General features: G+C 44.8%; 1 protein-coding gene and 1 gene segment (V, D, J or C); both read right to left on the reverse strand.

Moving 5' to 3' along the window:
* LOC123230488 (vomeronasal type-2 receptor 26-like) overlaps positions 1-24206 on the reverse strand; it is an 817179-nt gene that overhangs the window by 282440 nt on the left and 510533 nt on the right. The window lies entirely within an intron of this gene.
* Positions 20600-21072, reverse strand: LOC123245988. The segment is given in 2 exon segments: positions 20600-20913; positions 21033-21072. Coding segments are annotated over 2 exon segments (354 nt in total).

Genomic DNA, 24206 nt, shown 5'->3' on the forward strand with positions numbered 1-24206 from the left:
TCTGAGTACTAAAACCATCTGCTTCATTATACTTTGGGGCAACTTGGCTAATATGTAAATATGCTTCAGATGACTTTACATGCATCCTGGGTATCATTCCTTGCCTCATCAATGAAGGTGGGAGGACTGGAGGAAAGGAGAGAATGTGGAACTGAAAATTTGGAAAAGAAAACAGAACCATCTCTAAACCTTCAGGGATGACCCTAAAGCCCTGAGGGAAATGGAGCACTGTTGGGGGAGATAAGACAGACTTCTCTAAGTGGAAGAAGGGACAAAGATGAGGAGATCCTCAATAGGCTACATGTTGCTGGTTGTCCAGAAATGACCTTGCTGGTCAGAAGGGAGAAGGGCTCCACTCTCCACCTTCAGCTCTGCTTGGTTTGCACTCCAGGAGGCAGGAGCTTCTCCCAGGATGAGCTCATCACTGGAAATCTCTTCACCAGCCTATTTGACTCAGTTTGGGATACAGAACTCAGTTCTCCAAGTCCTTCTAGATCTTCCCCTATCTGGTGAAGGACTGCATGGGCTGGACCAAACTCCTCCCAAAAGCTTTCTTTGATACAAGGCAGGCGTCTAGACAAGGTTGCCACTTAGCCAGGGAAATCCTTTGCCCAATACAGGGTACTCTCTGTTCTACCCTGACTTCTCCTTATCAGATATTTTGCTGTATCATCATCTACAGTTAGATTAGAACCTTCTTGCAGATAAGTAATGTCTCTTCTTCTCATTTCTACCTCCTGCACTTACACAGTTTGGGGACACAGTAGGAACTTAAAAACTGTTCACTAAATTGAGTCTGATAATTGCGAGAAGGCTGCATCTCCATGAAGTTGCTTTACAGGATAATGATCATAGACAGCTCTAGAAGTGCTTGTTCCTGAGCTTCTTTGTGTAAGTCTCCAGGGAGCTCTGAGAAAAGATGACAGTCAGGTTGGTGGTGAAGATTTCACTTGACTGGCACATGCTGCCTCCAGCCTCTCCCGCCAGGCTCCCTGGTGGCTTCGGCTCCTCTAAATTGGTTATTTGGTTTTCTGCATTACTCTGGTTTTTGGGGTCACCTGAAACTTTGACCTTTTCTTTTGGTTTCTGATTAAGGCAATCTACAGTTTTGACACAGGCTGCTCTTCTGGATTTCTTTCCACAGGTTTTGGGGGTTTGCTGCCTCTTAGAGGGCAAAATGTTCCATTTTTCTCGTGAGGTTCAGTGAGCTATTTCTGGAGCTTCAGATATCTTTCCATGGATCTTCATTAGTGGTCTCATGTTGAGCTGCCATAATGGTGCTTAGTGCTTGTCCTTAGTGCTTTATTCCTTAAGATGCCTCCTTTCCTCCTATGGTTCTCCCTGTGGCAAACACTGTTATCTATCCTGCTGTGTGGAGGTGGTGAAATCCTTTTGTGAAATAAATTAAAACTGGGGAGTCTGGCTAGAGTTCGGTCATGCTTTATTAATCAGAAAGAAGAAGGGCAGAAAGACGAGAGGACTCTCTGAGAGAGAGAAAGACTCTGCAGGTAGGTTGCTCCAAAGTAAAGATAGATATAGAGACTCCATTTAGCCAACTAAGGCCTAGACCTTCTCATCACAGAACAGCCGGGTCCATCTGATCTATGTCTGGCCCAGAAGCCCAAGAAGACTTATCTTTCTGAGTTCAGCCTTTTCAATTCAACTGGCTCCTCCCTCCTTAGCCATGTTGCAGGCTGACAATCAGGCTGGACTAACAGGGGACATACAGAAGATGCCAGACATGCAGGCTGTCCCCAGAGGATGTTGTCACATCTGCATTTGGGCATGTCTTGAGGGAAAGGATCTCAGGGTCTCTACAGAGTGAAGGAAAGGAGATCGCCTATGCCAAAATCATGGGAGAACTTCTGGAAGCCATTGAATTGCCCAAAGAAGTTGCAGTGATCCAGGGTAGCTCATAGCTTTGGGACAGACTCTGTGTCTAAGGGAAACCAAAGGGCTGACATGACAGATAAATTTGCAGCCAGGAAAGGTCCAATGAGTGCCCTAAGTCTTTGAATCATTGAAGAAGCAGATATAACTAGAGTTTATAATGATCTGGACGTCGAAACATGGAAAAAGAACTTTGGGCCCAAGGAGATAGGAGGAGTATCGTTTCATATCCATCTCCACGTAAAATAGACTACACAATTCATAAAATTATATATATATACATATTTTTAATCCTTAACTGCCATCTTGGAGTCAATAATGTGTTTTGGCTCCAAGGCAGAAGAGCGCTAAGTCTAGACAATAGAGGTTAAGTGACTTGCCCAGGGTCACACAGCTAGGAAGTATCTGAGGTCAAATATAAATCCAGGACCTCCCATCTCTAGGTCTGGCTCTCCATCCACTGAGCCACGCAGCTGCCCCCAAGATGTATGTATTTTGATGACTATGTAGATAAATGGGAATCTTTTTCAATGGAAAAAATAATAATAAATAAGAAAATGGTTAGAATAGATGCATAAGGTGTTAATTTAATATGAGGATATACAGATTTTCTATTTGATTAATATATATCAACATATATTATGGGCATATATAGGTTTGAAATAGATTTTGTAAGTGTTGTATATAGACCTGCATGTATCTACATATACATGTAACATAGATGTCTTGTAATTGTGTGTATATACATTGCTTGTGTGTATCATATTTCTAGAAAGACCTTGTACCAAAGAGGATAAAGGACTGAGTTATAAAGTTATGGTAACAATTTAGCTACAGGGTTAAGATGTAGTGTAGAAACTCGATGAGGCTATTAGAACTGTTCAGAGCAGAGTTCTAAACTGCATTAGTAGAAAAGATTTTTTCCCTAAATTAAGTTTCTTGTGAGAGCTTCGGCTACAACCGTGTTTAGTGGAAGATGTTCCAGTTTACATGTTGTTCTAGTACATGAATAGTCACAGACAGAAAGATTTGTGTCCTCGTTCAGTGCTAGAGGAACAGTCAGCATCGCGTTAGGAATGGTTGTGCTGCTCTTCTAGTGTTTTAAGAAGTTGCAAATTGTAATACTGATAGGATTTGTTATGATGAAACTTTGTAAACATTATGTAAGCCCTAACCCTGCCCTATTTCTTTCCTGGGAAAATCCAAGATTAGGAATAGTAAATTAGCCAAAAGCATTGTATGGTGTAGATTCATGTCATTTATAAGAAACACATTTGAGGCAAGTACACATACACAGAATAAAGGTAAAGGGATGGAGTAGAAACTATTGAGCCAATTATCATCTCAGACAAAACTAATGCAAAGAGAAATCTGATTAAAAGAGATGAGGAAGGTAATTATATCTTGCTAAAGGTAAATATAGACAATGAAGTAATAACAGTATTTAACATGTATGCACCAAATGCTATAGCATCCATATTTTTCAAAGGAGACATTAAAAGAACTTAAGGAAGAAATAGGTAGTAAAACTATAATAGTGGCAGATCACCTTTCACTTATCAGAAGTAGCTAAACCTAACCAAAGTATAAACAAGAAGAAAATAAAGTGAAAGAAATTTTAGAAAAGTTAGATTTAATACATATCTGGAGAAAAATTGAATGGGAATGAAAAAAAAATCTTTTCAGCAGCACCTTGTACATAAAAAATAATATCATGTGCTAAAGCACTGTTGGCAAAGGCATGGCAGTTATGTTCTAGGTTAGACAGAGAGGGCTGCTCCATTCCCCCTCTCTTCACCACACTTGAAGATAATATTCACATGCTCTGCCCATCCCTCCACCCTGTAGCCCAGGGCAAGCCTTTCCTCCCTCAGCTATCAGGAGTAATACCAGGGGGGCTGACTCAGAGTGTAAAGATGCAGTTTGGGCATGTAATCTCTAAAAAGTTCACCAGTATTGTACTAGGTATAAAAAATCAAATAAAAAAAGCAGGAATAATGAATGCAACTTTTTGAGATCATAAATTTTAAAAAAAGTATAGTCAATAAGGTTTCATTAAAAGGCAATTAAAAATTAATTAGAAACTAAATAAAGTAATTCTTCAAAATGGGTGGGTTGAGGAACAAATCATAGAAACTTCCTAAAAGAGAATGATAATGAGGAGACAGCATATAAAAATGAATGGAAAATAGCCAAAGTAGTACATAGAGGAAAATGTATATCCCTGAATGCTTATGCTAGTAAAATAGAGAAAAAACAGAACAATGAATTGGGCATGCAGAATTTTTTTATAAAAGACCTAGAAAAAGAACAAATTTTAAATCCCCAATTAAAGCCTAATTGGAAATTCTAAAAATCAAATGAGAAATTAATAAAATTGAAATTAAAAAACTATTAAACTATAAATAAGATTAGAGTTTGGTTTAATTAAAAATAATAAAAATGTAAGAACAATGGTTAATTCAATTTTAAATAAAGAAGAGAATCAAATTACCAGTATCAAGAATGAAAACAATAAATTTGCCTATATTGAAGAGGAAATAAAGGCAATCATTAGGAACTATTTTGGTCAATTCTATAACAGCAAATTTGGCAACGTAGGGTAGAATGGATCTGTCTTTACAAAAATATAAATTGCCCAGATTAACAAAGGAGGAAATAGAATACTTAAAAAATTCCATCTCAGAAAAAGGAAATTGAAGAAGCCATAAATGAACTCCCTGAGGAGCCAAATGGATTCACAAGTGAATTGTATCAAACATTTAAATAATAACTAATCTCAATACTGTATAAAATATTTAGCAAAATAAACAAAGAAAGAGTCCTGCCAATTACTTTATTACACAAATATGATGCTGATATCTCAGCCAACGAGACCCAAAACAGAGAAAGAAAATTACTGACTAATTTCCTTAATGAACCTTGATGTCAAAATCTTAAATAAAATACTAGCAAAGAGACTACAGCAATATACCACAAGGATTATTCCCTATGACCAGGTGGGATTTATACCATGAATGCAAGGATGGTTTAAAATTAAGAAAACAATCAGCATAATTGACCATATCAAAAACCAAAATAACAGAAATCACATGATTATCTCAACAAATGCAGAAAAAGATTTTGATAATACATAACACCCATTCCTACAAAAACATCATAAAGCATAGAAATAAAAGTACCTTTCCTCAAAATAAGAAGTAGTATTTATTTAAAACCAGCAACAATTACCATTTGCAATGGGGCTTAGAAGTTAGAAGGCTTCCCATAAAGATGAGGAATGAGCAAGGATGCCCATTATCAGCTCTATGATTTAATATTGTGCTAGAATGCTAGCTTTAGCAATTAGAAAAGAAAAAGTAATTAATGGAATTAAAGTAGGCAATGAGGAAACTAAACTGTCATTCCTTGCAGATGATAAGATGGTATACTTGGAAAATCTGAGGTTTGAGAAAGTGATAGAGGAGATTCCATAACACTGAGAGACCTTAGATGTGTGTCATGTGTAAATAGCTTTTTCAGAGTCAGTTAAACATTTACCAGCAAAAACAGAAACCCATTAGCAGCTCCTGGGTTTACTATAACATCTTGGTGAATATCATTGTATTAAAGCAAATTAGTTCATTGATAACTAAACCTGAGTACTTATCACCTGTGATTTACAATAGGGAGAGCACAGAAGAATGGGAGGCAACCATAGAAAAAGATACCCCCAAAAACTCAGAGCACCCCCTGGAATCCCAAGGGAAGACAGTCTCAGTTGGAGACTCCTCTGTGAGAGTGGGAGTCTGGATACAGACCATCAGGCCTGAAATGAGCTTCATGGGGCTGTGGTTAGGAGAGGTGTGTCAGAGCTTTCCTGATCAGGAGTGATCCTTCTGAATTCCCAGTCCTTTTGGGCCCTTCCCATCTCTGCAAACATCACCTCACTTGCAGGGTCAGAATAACTCAGTCCATACTTGCAATGAGCCTTTGCATTTCTCAGGGACAGCTCAACTGCTATCCTGAAACTCCAGCTCACTGGAACCATATTGTCATCATTTGCCCAAGCATCTCCAGGCAAATATAATGAATTTTATGTATCCATCAATCACTTGGTACAAGAGTGCCCCTTCCCCCCACTCCCCAGCATTCCAAGTTGACCTCTCAATGGGACAAAAACTTGACTTGCCTTAGGAGAGGACAACCTTGTCCATGAGTGAGGAAGCTGACAAAGGTCTTGACACCTTGACTGCCCAACAGTCACCCAAGAGCTTGGCTGGTTTTCAGAATAAAGTGGCTCTTCTCCACTGCTTCTTCAGTTCTATATACTCTAAGAAGGACAATTGGTGGGTTGGGAATAACAACATAATTCTTTGGTTTTTAATTCCCCCATTTTTTTTGTTTTTTCCAATTACATGTAAAAACAAGTCTTATACTTTTTTTGTACCATTTCAGTTCCAAATTCTCTCCCATTCTCCCACACCTCCTTCCTCATTCAGAAGGCAGCCCATTGGATAAAAGTTATTGATGCCCAGACTTGGCAGCAAAATCCTTACCAAATGGTTACAAGTGTCACCAAACCAGAGGAAAGTCCTTGGGTGTCAGAGGGTCTTGGGAGGTTGCCACCTCAGGGTCCTTCTCTGTCCTCAGGGGTGGTGCTTACACATCATGGAATATAGGGGACACACCTCCCCGATGGAGGATCTACCCAGCTCTGGGACTTCTCCATTGGTAGATTTAGTTTACCACCAGCTCCTTCATCAGTCTTTCCTCAGGCTCTTCCAGAAACTTTCCTCACTCTGTCACCCTATGTGGTCCCTACACATAGTATAGGGGGCATCCTATAGTACCATCACAGGAGAAATACAAAGAATCTCAAGTTGACACAAAGAGAAGAATCCTAGGATGATAAAGCCCTGGGCACTGCTGCCCAAAGAGCTACTCATTATTTGTTGGATTTACCCCCTGTTCCTTGTAGGAGTGTTTTTTTTTTCCTTTGGTTTTTTGGACAGAGGAAGCTTCAAGTCCCTTTTTAGACAGAGAGAAAAGGTTGAAGGAATGAAATGCTTGAAGATGAATGGAAGAGAAGGGGTTGTGTTATCAAATATATTATAGATGTCTGAGTCAGAGAGGAAACTAGAAGGCTGCCTTTTTGTGATGGGGCAGAGACTGGCCCATCCTCATTCTCCTCCAGATCCCATTTCTGAATTCCTCTGAGCTTCAGAACTTGTCTCTGCATGGGCCAGGGGCCTTTCCCTCTGCTACCTCTCCCCCTAGCCTTTTCAGCTCTATTTTTACCTGCCCTTTCCCCATTAGAATTGGAAGTTCATTGACTTCAGGAAATGTCTTCCTTTTGTATTTGTATCCTCAGCACTTGGCAGAGTGCCTGAACCAGAGTAAGTGCTTAAGAAATTATTCTTTCTTCTTTTTTCTTTTTCTTTTTTCTTTCTTTCTTTAATTCTTCTTTCCTTCCTTCCTTTCTTCTTCCTTTCTTCTTTTTTAACTTCTTTCTTTCTATCTTTCTTTCCTTTCTTCTTTCTTCCTTCCTTCCTACTTTCCTTGCTTTCTTCCTTCATTCCTTCTTTCCTTCAGAAAAGTGGGTCCCTGCCCTCAAGGAGCCCACATTGTAATAGGGGAGAGAACATGGAAATCCCTAGATACAAACCAGTTCTAGACAGGGTAAATCAAAATAACCTCAGAGCATCGGCATTAATTTCAGGAAGATTGGGAAAGTTTTCTCACAGAAAGTGGGACTTTGGATGAACCTTGAAGGACATCAGGGAAGTCAGAAGGGGGCAAAGAAGGAGAGCATTCCATGCACGGGGGACATCAGAGAAAATGCTCAGAATTGGGCAATGGGGAGCCTTCTGTGGACCACAGCCAGGAGGCCAGCATCACTGGGTGAAAGAGGACATGTCAGGGAGGGAGGCCTGAGAAGAATGCAGAGGGAGGAGGGGGCCAACTTCAGAAGAGCTTTAAATGCCAAACACAACCTTTCATCTTGTCCTCTGAAGGTGATTGGGAGTGTAATGGGTGATAATGTGAAGGATAATATGATGCTGGGGGTAAAAGTGAGTCACCAGGGGCCTGGGAGCCTGTAACTAAACTAGCAGATTTGGGGCTTTCAGTGATGAGCAGCCTCAGCTGTGGTGCGCAGTCAATCTCCACTGCTAGCTGCAGAATCCTTTAAGGGGTTGAGTGGGAGGCTCCTCCTTGCTGGAGTAACTGCCTTCCTTTAGGGTGAGAGCAGAACCCAGCAGGAATTGGGGCTCAGCTTCCTGGTTACAATGGAGGCTTAGCTTGCACTTCTCAGTAACCTCAACTAAGTGATATTCCTTCCTCTCCTCAGTCTCTAGCCTTGGTGATGATATAGGAATTACAGGAACTGGCTGATTCAGGCTAAGGGATTTATTTTAAACAGGAAAGGGAAACTGAAGTAAGGGGGTTCCATGTTTTCTGAAGTTGTTGCTAGGGGCAACTGGCAAGTCTTGGCAATGGATCTGGAAGGTCAGGTCAGGCTGAGGGAACCAGCCCTCAGCCAGAGGTATTCTGACACTGCCTGATGTTATTTGATCCACCAGGTAAACAGATGGAGTTGTTAAGTTGGTTTAGGGGTGTCCCTATCCTAGGCTACTCTCAGCTAAAATCCTGCCCATGTTCCACAACCCACCTCCCTTCACCTCCCTTCAACCTCCCGGGGTCCCCAAGGGGAAGTCAGGGGTAGCTGGGGGTCTGGGTGCGGTCAAGGAAATCAGAACCTCAAGGTTGGGTTTGCATGGCTTTAAATAGTCACAGACCAACTGTCAGGACCCAGGATCGCACCTGCCTGGCCAGAGTTCCATTCTGCTGACAGACAGGATTACGCAGGGTAATATTGTAAATGCAAGAAATCCTGCACTACAGGAGCCACAGGAGTTTAATGACAAAGTCAGACTTGTGCTATAGGAAGAGATTCCTTTGGGAGCTGTTTGGAGGATGGGTGTGAGTTAGGAGGGACTTGTGACAGACAGACCCAACAGTATGTGTGAGATGATGAGGACCTGTACTAGAGAAGAGGCAGAGAAGAGGGGGTGAAGGGTATAAGAGATATGGAAGGGCAGAGAGGTGGCACAGTGGATGGAGAAGTGACCTTGGATTCAGGAAGACTCATTTCCCTAAATTCAAATCTGGACCCTAGAAGCCATGTGATTCTGGGCAAGTCACTTCATCCTATTGGCCTCAGTTTCCACATCTGTCAAATGAGCTAGAACAAGGAAATGACAAACCACTCTGGTATCCTCACCAGGAGAACCCAAAATGGGGTCACAAAAATCAGACCCAACTGAAATGGCTGAACAGCACCAACCACACAGCAGACCAGAGGCTGACAACCATCAGCAAATCCCTGCATGTTTGGGCCTGCTCTGGGGCCAGAGGCAAAGTCCCTCCATCACCCAGGACTGAGAGCAGCCTCTTGGAGCCTCCACATGGCTGGACAGCTCATTCTCTAGGGATGGGGCTTCCTGGGCCAGTTTCCTGATGAAGGGAGAAGAGCTGTTTGTTGGGGAAATTCCAAGCTTGCTTCAGTGGATCCAAGACATTGGGGGGTGGTAAGTTGTCACTCCAACCCCCCAGGATCCAATCCTGCTAGGGCAGGGGCTCAGACCCTGAGGTCAGCAGGGTTTCACTTGCCTTTATTCCTTTTCATTTCTGTGTGTTTCATTTTATTCCTGTAAAATCCACATTGTGGAAAGAAGTCCTTGGCCTGAGCTGACCCACAAAAGGTTCCAGGACCAACAGCAGCTTCAGCTCCCTGTTCTAGAGGCTGGGAAGCTCTCTTCTTGCTCCATCTACCTTCACATGCCTGCAGCCCAAAGGGCAGTGGAGATCACCTGGCCTCCTTGAGGTCAGTGGGGTACAAGAGGGGATGTCCCAGGGGGTCTTGTCTGTCCACTCTTGAGCTCTCAACTCTCCTCTGAGGGCCATGTGGCTACAGTCAGTGGTTAGCCCCAGCCTCACTGCGGGATCCTCTCACATCAAGGCAGTCTGTTTATATATATTATGGGGCAGCCTTACTAACAAATATATACAAATATAGCACAGGAATTGTAAAGACACAATTACAAAAGATGTTTTACACAAATAAATTAGTTCCAAACAATTGGGAAAACATTCATTGCTCTCAAGTAAGCTGAGCTAATAAAAATGTCAGTCCTACCTCAATTAATTTCCTTATTCCATGCCATACCAATCAAACTACCAAAAATCTATTTTATAAAACTAGAAAAAATAAAATTTTGTCAATTCCTTTGATATTCTTGATCTTCTGTACTTCAACTGGAAGAACAGAAGATCAAGAATATCAAGGGAATTGACGAAAGAGAAAAAGAATGTAAAGAATGGTGGCCAAGTGCTGCCAGATCTTTTAACTATAAGGCAGTAATAAAACAATTTGGGACAGTCCAAGAAATACAAGTGTGGATCAATAGAATAGATAAGAAATGACTTCAATGATTGCATGTTTGATGATCCCAAAGGTACCAACTTTTGGGATAAAGATTCACTGTTTGACAAAAATTGCTCAGAAAATTGGAAACGGATATGGCAAATAAATAAGTTTTTGTACAAACAAAGTCAATGATTAGAAGGAGAACGACAAACTGGGAGACACCTTTGGGTCCACTTTTCACCCAAATCTCACCTGTGACTCCAAGAAGTTGTAACATGTATAGTAAAGTAAAATCATCTGACAAAGAGGTAATTTTGTGCCACACAGCCCTGGTGAGGTGGGGATGGGGTTTTCCCCAAACCTATTCAGACTTCTCCCCTGGAATGGGTGGATGAGAAGAATCTGTTTCATGGACTATGAAGGTAGGTGAAGCAGGTTCTGTCAGAGCTTAGAAGTTGGTCAGACATGAGGGAAGCCAAAGTCATCCACTGTGTCCTTGGCCATCTCCAGTCCTCTTAAGGTTTGCCTTATCTGTGGACTTCAGTGACTGAAAGAGAAAATGAAGGTGATGACTTTGGACAAATCCAACTCACATAATTACAAAGTCATATACAAGTCAGACGTCACCTTGTACCGCCATTGGTCCTCAAGTGAAAAATGAAAGACAAAGAGCAACAGAGGAAACAGAGCAGAAGAGGAGCTTGAGGAGAAGAAACAGAAGATGCCTCCAACCCCAGAGATATCCCTTTATTCCTAAGGGAAGATGGAGCCTTACTTGGAGAAAAAATAAACTCATCTGTAAAAGTAGGAGCTGAACTAAGGATGATCCTCCCTTCAATGGACTCCTGATGAAGACTCATCCAGGACCGGCTTAACTAATCAGGAGTGAATTTTGAATTCGTCTAGGCTGCCTGGGCTGCTCCATATCTCTGACTAAGCAGTGATGAGCAAACTTTTTCAAGAGGGCCAAAGGAAAGGAAATGCTCATCTGTCAGTCTGTTTCTAAGGCAACTCTTTCGAAGTTTCCTTGTATTGTTTCCTACTTACTGTATTTGTCAGATTAGGAATAATGTCGCACAGCCGGATAGAACATTTTAGGGGGCCACATCTGGCCCTCAAGCTGTAGTTTGGCCATCACTGGACTAAAGCCATCTGATTTGGCAGAGTCAGAATAAAAGGCATTGAATCACTTTCAGTCTAACTTGCAACTTCTCTGTATTTGGGTGAATTTCTCATTTGCGGGCAGCCTAATTCAAAGCAAGGAATTCCAGTTTATGGAGGAGATGGTGGGTCTGCTTGTTCCTCAGTCTTCTACAGGATAAGCAAAGGGTTTCATGGATCCAAACTTCTCTTGGTACAAGCTGGCCTCCAGAGTTCTCCAAGCTGGCATCTCTCCACACGACAGAAGGCAAGTTCTCTCTCTTCAGATGTAACCAGTTTCTAACGCTGCCCAAACAGAGATGCCCTTCGAGCTGCCGCCATCTTCTCTTCCCATTTCCTTCCTAATATCTTCATTTCTCCATTTCTTCCCCCGCAGGGTGTCTCTGGTCACGGCCTCAGGAGCACTGACAGAGGTCCAAGCGATCACCTCCCACAAACAAGTCTCTATTCCCTGAGAACAAACTAAGGCACAGCCAGAGCATGGCAGGGAGCTTCCTCTCAGCTCCTCTCCACCAGCCGAATCCTCAGCCCTGAAGGCTCAACTAAATCACTCCTCTAGTATGCTGGTCATTCCAAAGGAGACTGAGACATGGGGAAATATGAGTCATGGGGTGAGAAGACCTGAGTTCCAACTTTAATCTATTGTGACCTTGGGTAAGTCACAGAAATTTACTGAACTAGATAAGAGAGACAGAGAAAGACAGAAAGACACACAGAAAGAAAGAGCATGAAAAACATAGACAGAGAGACAGAAATGGGGAGGAAAAAGAGTGGGGAAAGCAGGGAGGGAGAAAGAGATGGGAAGGGAAGGACACACTCTGGGAGAGAAAGTAGGGAAAAAGACAGACCGAGAGAAAGAGACAAAAAGAGAAGGACAGAGACTGGGAGGGACAGAGGCAGCTATAGCTGGGAAAAGAGAAAGAGAGAGAAAAAGAAAGAAAAGCTGACTTGCCCCAGGAGCATTTGGGGTTTCCTCAGAAGGCTGGGGACAAGCAAGAAGCTGCTGAAGGCCTGACAAGGAGGTTTTTGTCTGACTTCCTCACTGAATGCATCACTGTGTATTAGCATAACCACTATATGACTGACAGTAATAATCGGCTTCATCCTCAGGTTGGACGTTGCTGATGGACAGGACTCTATCGGCCCCAGAAGCAGAGCCAGAAAAGCACTCGGGGAGCCCATCAGACTTGCTTGTACCTCCACTGCTGCTGATCTCCATGAGGTACCGAGGGGGCTTTCCTGGGCTCTGTTGGTGCCAACCAACATAATTACCACTGTTGGCACTGCTAAGTGTGCAGGAGAGTTTAACTGTGCTCCCCGGGGATGCAGACACAGAGGGAGGCTGAGTCACCACACGCTGGGAGAGGGAGCCTGCAAACAGAGAAACTCATTAGTGACCCTGAACAAGGAGAAAGCTAGAAGGTGCTTTGAGATCCTCCTGAGAGGCAAGAACAGGGCTGGAGGAGGCGGCAAGGGGAGGTCTGGGAGCAGTCCTGACCTGAGCAGAAGGTGAGCAACAGGACGAGGCTAACGAGAGGCCAAGCCATGGTGAGAGGACCCCAAGAGCTCAGCTCCCCAAAGAGCTCACAGCTGAGCCTGGCCTCTCTCAGCTCCCTCTTATCGTCTCCTGGTTACCATGTGATGGTGGCTGCAGGGCAGGTGGGGAGGGGGAATATTTGGAACCTCTTTATTTTCTATATTATCTCAACAAATATCATTTTGTCAATATGAATTTTGTTCATTCATTCATTAGATCCATTACAGGGAGGAAAACCAAGCAGAATGGGAGTCTGAGCCATTGTAAACAGAAAAAGAGAAGCCCAAGAATCAGGGAAACTCCCAGAATCCAGAGAGAAAATAGAGACTCCTCTGGGAATGTGGGAGGTGGCATAAAGGTCTTCACACCCTTGTCCAGGACTGGCTTTCCTGGTCAGGAGCCAGCAGGAGGAATTCCTGGTCCCTCGGGTCCCACCCCATGATCTGGACAACATTGGTAGATATGAACATAAGTGGTCTAATTCCAATTTCAGCCAGTTGTAATTATCGTATAATATTATGAAGACAAGCACATATTCTGGGGTTAAAAAGAACCAAAGATTGCACAGCATGTACCAAAAGCTGTATATTAAGGCACTACAGCCAATTGTTATAAATATTGTTCTGCCTAATGTATTGTTCATGAGCAAAAACGTGATATCTTGTCTTTATTCCTGTTTCTTTAAGAAGTAGCCCCTCCCTTTGGGTTTATATGATATATGAAAAATGCATTCTTACACCTCCTCTCCTTCTTGGGGAAACTATGCCTCAGTTTCCCAAGTGAGATTCCCCGCTGTGATGACTAGACATGACATGGAAGGCTTACCTAGGATGCTGGGGTGTTGTTCAACAAAATATTAAAAATGATTATTAGATGCCTGGATAGAGCAGTGATAGGGGCGCCCCTCACGGGTAGTCATTAAGGTGGTATCCCTGCTTGTGGCATAAGAATTCTACAAGCAAAAAAAAACCCAACAGAACATGAGAGAGACATGAAAACGATTGATGACTCACCCTGCACTGTCCACACTGCTATGTCCAAGGACTCAAAGTCCCAGGATGCAGCAGGCTGACTTCTGGGTCCTCTGTTATTGCTGTCATCTTCTTGGACCACCTGCTGTCATGCTGGTCCTTAGTTCAGCTCCTCTGGCTGATCTCCTTCTCCTCTCCAGGGTCAATGATCGCCTCTTTCCCTAAATTCCATTCAAAAATAGAAGCTAATGCAATTCAACACAACAACTGAAAATGTGTTTTGTCAGTAGGTGGGTCAGATGGTGAGAGCAAACTTTAGCCTCACGATTCTGATGTTCTTCCTGTAAAGGAGACCCAGCCATGGAGCTCTGCACTAGAGAATCCACATTTCTTATACTTTGGACGGTTGTGCTTCTCTCTTCCTAATTCCTGCTGCTGAAAACTGTCCATAACAAGGTGACAGAAGCAAAGCTGAGACTTTCCCAAAGTGTTTCCAGCTTTGCATTAGAGCCTGATCAGAGCCTTAGAAATGATCAGAAGCAGATCTGGCACAGACACGTCTGTATGGCATCATCTGGTCTTTGTAGCTTTCTTAGGAAACTTTCCCTTCCATCATTCTCTCACTTCCATTATTTATTATTATTTACTTTGAACTTCTCCAGTTGGGGATCTCAGTCCTCCCTCAGTGGTTTGGGATTCTACAAGGAATCTCCTCCTCCCTCAGGAGCCTCACACAGCAGCTCTCCTGGAAAACTTGAGGCTTCTGTGCCTGAGTCAGATGGTAACCGGCATGAATCCACCCAAACGGTGCTTCATCCTTCCTGTTAAAACAAGAGTCGTGTGATGGGGGCCATGAAAAGTTGGGCAGAGGCTGCCACACTGGGTCAGACAAGTTCTCTCTAGTCAGATGTAACCAGTTTCTAACCCTGCCCAAACAGACTAGATATTGGGCTGCACAGAGTGATGCCTTGAGAGCCTCTCCACCCCCTGGGAAGGATGTGGCTGATTTTCTAGACTCAGAGCAGAGACTCTCATAGACAGAGAGACAGAAATGGGGAAGTAGAGGAAGGAGGAAGGCAGGGAGGGAGAAAGAGGTAGGAAAGGAAGGACACACACTGGGAGAGACAATAGGGAGAAAGACAGAGACAGAGAGAAAGAGATGAGGAGAGAAAGAGAAATAAAAGGAGACAGAAACCAACAGAGACAGAGAAAGAGACAAAAAGAGAAGGACAGAGACTGGGATGGGGAGAGGGAGCTATAGCTAGGAAAAAGAGACAGAGAGAGAGAGAAACAGAAAGAAAAGCTGACTTGCCTCAGTAGCATTTGGGGCTTCCACAGGAGGCTGGGAAAAAGTGAGAAGCTGCTAAAGGCCTGACAAGGAGGTTTTTGTCCCACTTCCTCACTGAATGCATCACTGTGTATAAACATAACCACTCCTATATGACTGACAGTAATAATCGGCTTCATCCTCAGGCTGGATGTTGCTGATGGACAGGACTCTATTGGCCGCAGAGCCAGAGCCTGAGAAGCGCTCAGGGAGCCCATCGGCCTTTCCTACACTTCCACCGCTGCTGACATACAGGAGATACCGAGGGGCCTTTCCTGGGCTCTGCTGGTGCCAACCAACAGCATAACCACTGCTAGCACTGCTCAGGGTGCAGGAGAGTCTGGCTGTGCTCCCCAGGGATGCAGACACAGAGGGAGGCTGAGGCACCACAGGCTGGGAGAGGGAGCCTGCAAACAGAGAAACTCATGAATGACCCTGAACAAGGAGAAAGCTAGAAGGTGCTTTGAGATCCTCATGACAGACAAGAACAGGGCTGGAGGAGGAGACAAGGGGAGGTCTGGGAGCAGTGCTGACCTGAGCAGAAGGTGAGCAGCAGGAGGCAAACAAGAGGCCAAGCCATGGTGAGAGGACCCCAAGAGCTCACAGCTGAGCCTGGCCACTCTCAGCTCCCTCTTATCCTCTCCTGATTACCATGTGATGGTGGCTGCAGGGCAGGTGGGGATGGATGCAAATCTGGGCCTGGTCCAGCCTCCTCTAGACCACACCTGCATCCTCTCTTGCCTTCCCAGGTCCCAGGGGGGCAGCCCTTCATGGCAGGAGGGTCCTTGGGGTAACTTGACCCAGCCCAGCTGAGACACCACCCAAGAGTGATCACAGAGCTCAGAGCATCCTCAGTCCCAGCCAGCTGGGTGCACCACCCCAACCTCACCACCTCCACCTCCAGGCTCCCGAGGCACTCACTGCCTACCCAGGACCAGTTCCACAGCACCCCCTGCTGCCTGCAGGAGCTTCCTTCATCCCATGCTTGGAGGAGAACCTCAGGGGCCCCCCAGGCTCCTCTGGTTCTTCTATCCACCCCACCCAAAGGTAGAGCCATCATCCCTTGATCTAGAGCTTTAAGCACCTGGACCCACCCTTGTGCTTTGCCCCCTTCTCTGGGCTGGGGCCTTGTACTGACCCTCCTCATCTAGCAGGCAGGGATCCATTCCTTGGCTCCAGGAATAGAAATCTTGGGCTCTCACTTGGCACACTTTCAGCCATCCTAGAGCCCTAGAACCTCCCAGAGTCCAATCCCTCCATTCCTGACTGCAGCCTGCTAATGCCCAGAGGCCCTCCTAGAGCTCTCTGTGTAGTTCTGAGGCCAGAAAAGCCTTTTGTGTCTCTGCCCCACTTAACCATGGAGCACAAGACCACAAGGCCTCCTTTGGGTGTTCATCTGGGGCCCTGGCCACAGTCGCTTGGCTAAGTCCAGGCCACGGATCTCCATTTCCCTCCTGAGCCTTCCTCCTTTGTGTGGTCCCCTCCTCTGAGCTGGCTGGGAAGGCTCAGAGCCTCATAGAGCATGAAGGGACTCCTTAGGGTTTGGAGGGCCTGAGCACAGGCTCAGCATATGGCCATCCCCTGGCTAAGACCTTGGAGAACCTCTTTCATGCCCAAAGGAGTGTCCTGGCTGGGTCCTGCCTCCTGATTGGAGCCTGAGCCCATGTTCTGTCACTGGTTCCCTCCCCTGACAGATGAGGAAGAAGAGAACCTTTGTGATTGGCTGAGGAGCCAGAGTCGGGGAGCCCATCCCCAGGTATCCTTAGCCAAAGAGAGTTTGGGGCTCTTGTCCTTCCTCCCTGGATGTGGGTTGGGAGGGAGTTTCTGGGAGTCCCAGGTTGGAGGGAGGACACAGGCTTTCACCTGATACCATCCATTATCCTGAGGATCCAGGCTCAGTTCTTGTCTCTTTGTGATGGTTCTGTCTTGTTTCCCATGAAGTGCTGTAATGGACTCCAACTTTATTCATTGCAGACATCAGGAATGGGGAGCCACCAGGGACCTGAGCCCCAGAGTCCACGCTATGACTTGTGGCCAGAGCAGTAAGGAGGTCCCCAGGAATGACCCAAGACACCCAGGACAGGGGGATGTGGGGAAATGAGCTGGCTGGGGTGAACACAGTCTATAACCTCTCTTCAATATGATCCCATTCTCCATAAGATATGGAGTGGTCAAGGGGAGGATGGGTGCCTCAATATGGAGGGAAAAACTTGGTATTTGGGAGAACATTTAGGGTTTGGGTTTATCGGATGACTCACAAAAATGAACTGTATAGAAAGATATTTTCTTAATAATCCATGCAGGATCCAGTCTGAATTGTTTGTCAGCTCCAGAAGTTGGGAGGGAAGAAGGGAGAGAGACAATAACTTCAAAAACTTACATGGAAATGTGTTATTAAAATGAAAAACTAAATAAAATTTAAATAAAACAAAATCACCTCAGACAATACAAAGAGGCAATTATCTAGTTTTCAATGTGAATTTTACACCAGAGAAACCAGTAAATGCTTCATGTCTTGGTTTCTGGTTTTGTGAATTATCTGGGCTTAAGAAAGTGATGGAGGAGATTTCATAACACTGAGAAACCTTAGATGTGTGTCATGTGTAAATAGTTTTTTCAGAGTCAGTTAAACATTTACCAGCAAAAACAGAAACCCATTAGCAGCTCCTGGATTTACTATAACATCTTGGTGAATATCATTGTATTAAAGCAAATTAGTTCATTGATAACTAAACCTGAGTTCTTATCACATGTGATTTAGAATAGGGAGAGCACAGAAGAATGGGAAGCAGCCATAGAAAAAGACACCTCCAAAAACTGAGAGCACCCCCTGGAATCCCAAGGGAAGAAAGTCTCAGTTGGAGACTTCTCTGTGAGAGGGAGAGTCAGGATACAGACCATCAGGTCTGAAATGAGCTTCATGGGGCTGTAGTTAGGAGAGGGGGTTCAGAGCTTTCCTGATCAGGAGTGATCCTTCTGAATTCCCAGACCCTTTGGGCCCTTCCCATCTCTGCAAACATCACCTCACTTGCAAGGGTCAGAATAACTCAGTCCATACTTGCAATGAGCCTTTGCATTTCTCAGGGACAGCTCAACTACTATCCAGAAACTCCAAGGCATGGGAACCATATTGTCATCATTTGCCCAAGCATCTCCAGGCAAATATAATGAATTTTATGCATCTATCAATCACTTGGTACAAGAGTGTCCCTTCCCCCCACTCCTTAGCATTCCAAGTTGACCTCTCAATGGGACAAAAACTTGACTTGGCTCAGGAGAGGACAACCTTGTCCATGAGTGAGGAGGATAATACAGGTCTTGAAGCCTTGACTGTCAAACAGTCATCCAAGAGTTTGGCTGGTTTTCAGTCCAAAGTGGCTCTTCTTCACTGCTTCTTCAGTTCTATATACTCCAGGAAGGACATCTGGTGGGTTGGGAATAACAACATAATTCTTTAGTTTTTAATTCTCCCATTTTATTTTTTTTTGTTTTTTCCAATTACATGTAAAAACAAGGTTTACCCTTTGTTTTGTACCATTTCAGTTCCAAATTCTCTCTCATTCTCCCACACCTCCTTCCTCATTCAGTAGTCAGCCCATTGGGTAAAAGTTATTGATGTCAAGACTTGACAGCAAAATTCTTGCCAAATGGTTACAAGTGTCCCTGAACTGGAGGAAAGTCCTTGGGTCTCAGAGGGTCTTTGGAGGTTGCCATCTCAGGGTCTTTCTCTGTCCTCAGGGGTGGTGCTTGCGCCTTATGGAATATAGGGGACCCACCTCCCTGATGAAGGCTCTGCCCAGCTCTAGGACTTCTCCATTGGATGATTTATTTGACCACCAGCTCCTTCATCAGTCTTTCCTCAGGCTCTTCCAGAGACTTTCCTCACTCAGTCACCCAATGTGGTCCCTACACATAGTATAGGGGGCATCCTACTGTATCATCACAGGAGAAATACAAAGAATGTCAAGTTGACACAAAGAGAAGAATCCTAGGATGATAAAACCCTGGCCACTGCTGCCCAAAGAGCTACTCAGGACTTGGTGGATTGTGGGAAGCCAAAATGAGAATAGATAAAAATCCGAGACCCCTCTTTTGACCTATGATCCATACCTTTTCTTATTGGAGAAACATTATAGATTTATTGGAAACTTTGAGTCCTTAGCAGACCAGCAGCTACTGAGTTATTTTTCTCCTTGATAATTAAAAAGCCTGAACTCTAAAATATATAGTCAAGGCCAGACACAGACAAAGATAGACAAGACCTTATCTGACCAGATGCAGTCCTGTAAATCTAGGGGACAGAACCCAATTAGTAAAAATCTCTATGAAAAATATCTCTGCTCCCAGAATTAGCCCCCTACTAACTGGTGGTTGGAATTTGGCCCTTGACCCTGTACCTATCTCTCTACTTTTTAGACTTTAATGGGTTTTGTATGATTTGTAACCACTTCACAGCTTTGATTTTTTCTTTGTGTTCTTTTTGTGAAACCAGTGTATATATATATATATATATATATATACATATACTCAAAAGTCCAAGAAGTTGGAACAGCTATGAGGTAAACAATTAGTCTCGCTGTTCTCAGCTTTCTGTTTCTGGTCTTTTCAATCTGGTGGCACTAAAAGCCACTCAGGACCCCCAAAAATATAGAGCTGCCTCTCTATAGTGGATTTACCCCCTGTTCCTTGTAGGAGTGTTTCTTTTCTTTTGTTATTGGACAGAAGGAGCTTCAAGTCCCTTTTTAGACAGAGAGAGAAGGTTGAAGGAATGAAATGCTTGAAGATGAATGGAAGAGAAGGGGTTGTGTTATCAAATATATTACAGATGTCTTAGAGAGGAAACAAGAAGGCTGCCTTTTTGTGATGGGGCTGAGGCTGGCCCATCCTCCTTCTCCTCCAGATCCCATTTCTGATTTCCTCTGAGCTTCAGAACTTGTTCCTGCATGGGCCAGGGGCCTTTCCTCTGCTGCCTCTCCCCCTAGCCTTTTCAGCTCCATTTTTACCTGCTCTCTTTCCCCATTAGAATTGGGAGCTCATTGAGGTCATGAAACGTCTTCCTTTTGTATTTGTATCCTCATCACTTAAAGAGAAGGACAGAGACTAGGAGGGACAGAGGGAGCTATAGCTGGGAAAAGAGACAGAGAGAAAAACAGAAAGAAAAGCTGACTTGCCTCAGTAGCATTTTGGGCTTCCTCAGGAGGCTGGGGACAAGCAAGAAGCAGCTACAGACCTGAGAAGGAGGTTTTTGTCTGACTTCCTCACTGATTGCATCAATGTGTGTGAGCATAACCACCACTAGGGTATTAATATGACTGACAGTAATAATCGGCTTCATCCTCAGGCTGGACGTTGCTGATGGACAGGACTCTATTGGCCCCAGAGCCAGAGCCTGAGAAACGCTCAGGGAGCCCATTGGCCCTGCTTGTACCTCCACTGCTGCTGATCTGAATGAGGTACCGAGGGGCTTTTCCTGGGCTCTGCTGGTGCCAATAAACATAATTACCACTGTTGGCACTGTTCAGGGTGCAAGAGAGTCTGGCTGTGCTCCCCAGGGATGCAGAGGCAGAGGGAGGCTGAGTCACCACACGCTGGGAGAGGGAGCCTGCAAACAGAGAAACTCATTAGTGACCCTGAACAAGGAGAAAGCTAGAAGGTGCTTTGAGATCCTCCTGAGAGGCAAGAACAGGGCTGGAGGAGGAAGGCAAGGGGAGTTCTTGGAGCAGTCCTGATCTGAGCTGAAGGTGAGCAGCAGGAGGCTAACAAGAGGCCAAGCCATGGTGAGAGAACCCCAAGAGCTCACAGCTGAGCCTGGCCACCCTCAGCTCCCTCTTATCCTCTCCTGGTTACCATGTGATGGTGGCTGCAGGGCAGGTGGGGATGGATGCAAATCTGGGCCTGGTCCAGCCTCCTCTAGACCACACCTGCATCCTCTCTCAGGGTCCCAGAGGGGCAGCCCTTCATGGCAGGAGGGTCCTCGGGGTAACTTGGCCCAGCCCATATGAGACGTCCCAGGAGTGATCACAGGGATCAGAGAAGCCACAGGCACAGCCAGCTGGGCTCATCCCGCTGGACACCTTCAGGTTCCCCAGACCTTCACTGCCTGCCCAGGACTAGCCCCCACAGCATCCCCTGCTGGCTTCAGGACCCACATACAGCCCACAAGGAGGCTGATCTTAGGGGCCCCCAAGCAGAGGAAGGTCCCTGCTGCCTTTTCTGTTCATCCCACCCAAAGGTGGAGCCTCCCTTGAGCCATAGCCTGGGGCACCCAGAGCAGCCCCTGTCCTCAGTCCCTTCCCTGGCCTGGGCTCTTGCACTCACCACACTCTGCCGGCAGACAGTGATCCAGGCACAGGTTCCAGGGCAAGAAATCACGGCCTCTCACTGGGCAAAGGTTCTCCTTCCTGGGGCCATAGAGCCTTGCCAGAATCCAGCCCCTGCCTGCTGCCCCATCCCAGCCTGGTGGTGCTCCTGGACCTACAGGAAACTCTCTTCTTTGGGCCAGGGAGGACACAGGCTTCCCCGTGTGAGGCCAGACCAGATTGAAAGCCAGACTAGAAGCAAGAAAGGAGCCCAGGGATACCGGCCAGGGATCCTTGGGGAGAGGACTGAGCCTGGGCCAGACGTGATTTGGAAGGAAACTAAGGGGGATTGCCATAATTTCCAAAGGGTTTCCAGGTGGAGCCCATTCTCCCCAAGTGTGAGAGTGTAGAGGGGAGAGCCTGAGCCCCTAGATATTGAGGGGAAATATTTGGAACCTCTTCATTTTCTATATTAACTCAATAAATATCATTTTGTTAATATGAATTTGGTTTATTCATTCATTCATAGATCTGTTACAGAGGGGAGCCAGAGCAGAATGAGAGTCTGAGCCATTACAAGTAGAAAAAGGTAAGTCTAAGACTCAGGGAAAACCCCAGGATAAAGAGAGAAAAGAAAGACTCTTCTGGGGATGGGGGAGGTGGGATGAAGGTCTTCACACCCTTGTCCAGTACTGACTTTCCTGGTCAGGAGTCAGCAGGAGGATTTCATGGTCCCTTCGGTCCCACCCCATGATCTGAACAACATTGTCACAAGCTCAGAGCACATTAGTGAGTCTTCATTAGCTATTGGCTGCAGGTACCAAGTCCCTGACTCTCCCAGGGAAAGTCCTCCTCAACACCAGGAAATTCCCATTTTGGATGAAGTCATTCATGGGTCTCTTGCTCAAGCCTAAGCTGTTCAATGAAGCTTTCCCAGCCTCCAGAAGAGGGCAATGAAGGACAGTCTCAGGGCTGGTGAGCAGTAAAGGATAGTCGTAGAGATTAGAAAATGGGAAGAAGAGAGCAAGAGACAGAGAAAAGAAGAGGGGACCCATATGAAGGGATGGTGCCAAAGCAGTGGGAGAGCAGACCCTTGCCCATCCCCCAAAATCAGACCATGGTGGCACCCTGGGGCCCCAATGCATAGAGTGCTGGGAATGTTCTTTAGAATGGTTGTATTCAAATGCTGCTGCAGACACTGAAAGATTTGTGACCCCGAGTAAATCATTTGATCTCTGTTTGCCCCAATTTCCCCATCTGAAAAATAAGCCTAATAATAGTTCTGCCTCCTAGGATTGGTATTAGGTTTGTGTGAGAATGGTGGCCTAGTGGGGTCAGATCTATTAACTATAAAGCAGCATTAATTAAAATAATCTGGTACCATCTAAGAAATAGAAGGGAGGATCAATGGACTAGATAAGGGGTGAATGACATCAGCAGTTTCATGTTTGATAAACGCAACAATCCCACCTTTTTTGGATAAAGATCCACAATTTGGCAAAAACTGCTCAGAAAATTGGATACCGGTATGGCAAATGATTAGGTTTGTACCAACATCTCACACCTTATACCTAGTTAAGGTCAAAATGGGTATATGATGTAGACATAAAGGCTGTTTATATAAGTAAATTAGGAGAACAAAGAATAGCTTATCTGTCAGATCTATAGAAAGGGGAAGACTTTATGAACAAACAAGAGACAGAAATCATTCACAATGCAAAAATGATAGCTTTGAATATGTAAAATTTCAAAGTTTTTGTACAAACAAAATCAATGTAACCAACATTAGAAAGGGAACAACAAAATGGGAGACACCTTTTTGGGTCCACTTTTCACCCAAATCTCACCTGTGGCTCCAAGAAGTTATTACATATATAGCAACCACACCCCAGTAAAATCATCTGACAAAGAGGTAATTTTGTGCCACACAGCCCTGGTGAGGTGGGGATGGGGGTTTCCCCAAACCTATTCAGCTTCTCCCCTGGAATGGGTGGATGAGAAGAATCTGTTTCATAGACTATGAAGTCAGGTGAAGCAGGTTCTGTCCAGAGATTAGAAGTTGGTCAGACATCATGGAAGCCAAAGTCATCCACTGTGTCCTTGGCCATCTCCAGTCCTCTTAAGGTTTGCCTTATCTGTGGACTTCAGTGACTGTGAAAGAAAAAATGAAGTCAATGACTTTGTACAAATCCAACTCACTAAAACACAAGTCATGTACAAGTCAGACATCACCTAGTACCGCCATTGGTCCTCCAGTGAAAAATGAAAGACAGAGAGCAACAGAGAAACACCCTACCTTCCATTTTGGAGTCAATACTGTGTTTTGGCTCCAAGGCAGAAGAGCACTATGGGCTAGACAATGGAGGTTAAGTGATTTGCCCAGGGTCACACAGCTAGGAAGTATCTGAGGTCAGATTTGAACCCAGGACCTCCCATCTCTAGGCCTGGATCTCCATCCACTGAGCCACCCAGCTACCCCCATGATGTATATATTTTGACGACTATGTAGATAAATGGGAATATTTTTCAATGGAAAAAACAATAATGAATAGGAAAATGGTTAGGATAGATGCATGAGGTGCTCATTGAAGATGGGGATATACAGATTCTC

Source organism: Gracilinanus agilis, chromosome 1, assembly GCF_016433145.1.
Source record: "Gracilinanus agilis isolate LMUSP501 chromosome 1, AgileGrace, whole genome shotgun sequence".
Classification (NCBI taxonomy): Eukaryota; Metazoa; Chordata; class Mammalia; order Didelphimorphia; family Didelphidae; genus Gracilinanus; species Gracilinanus agilis.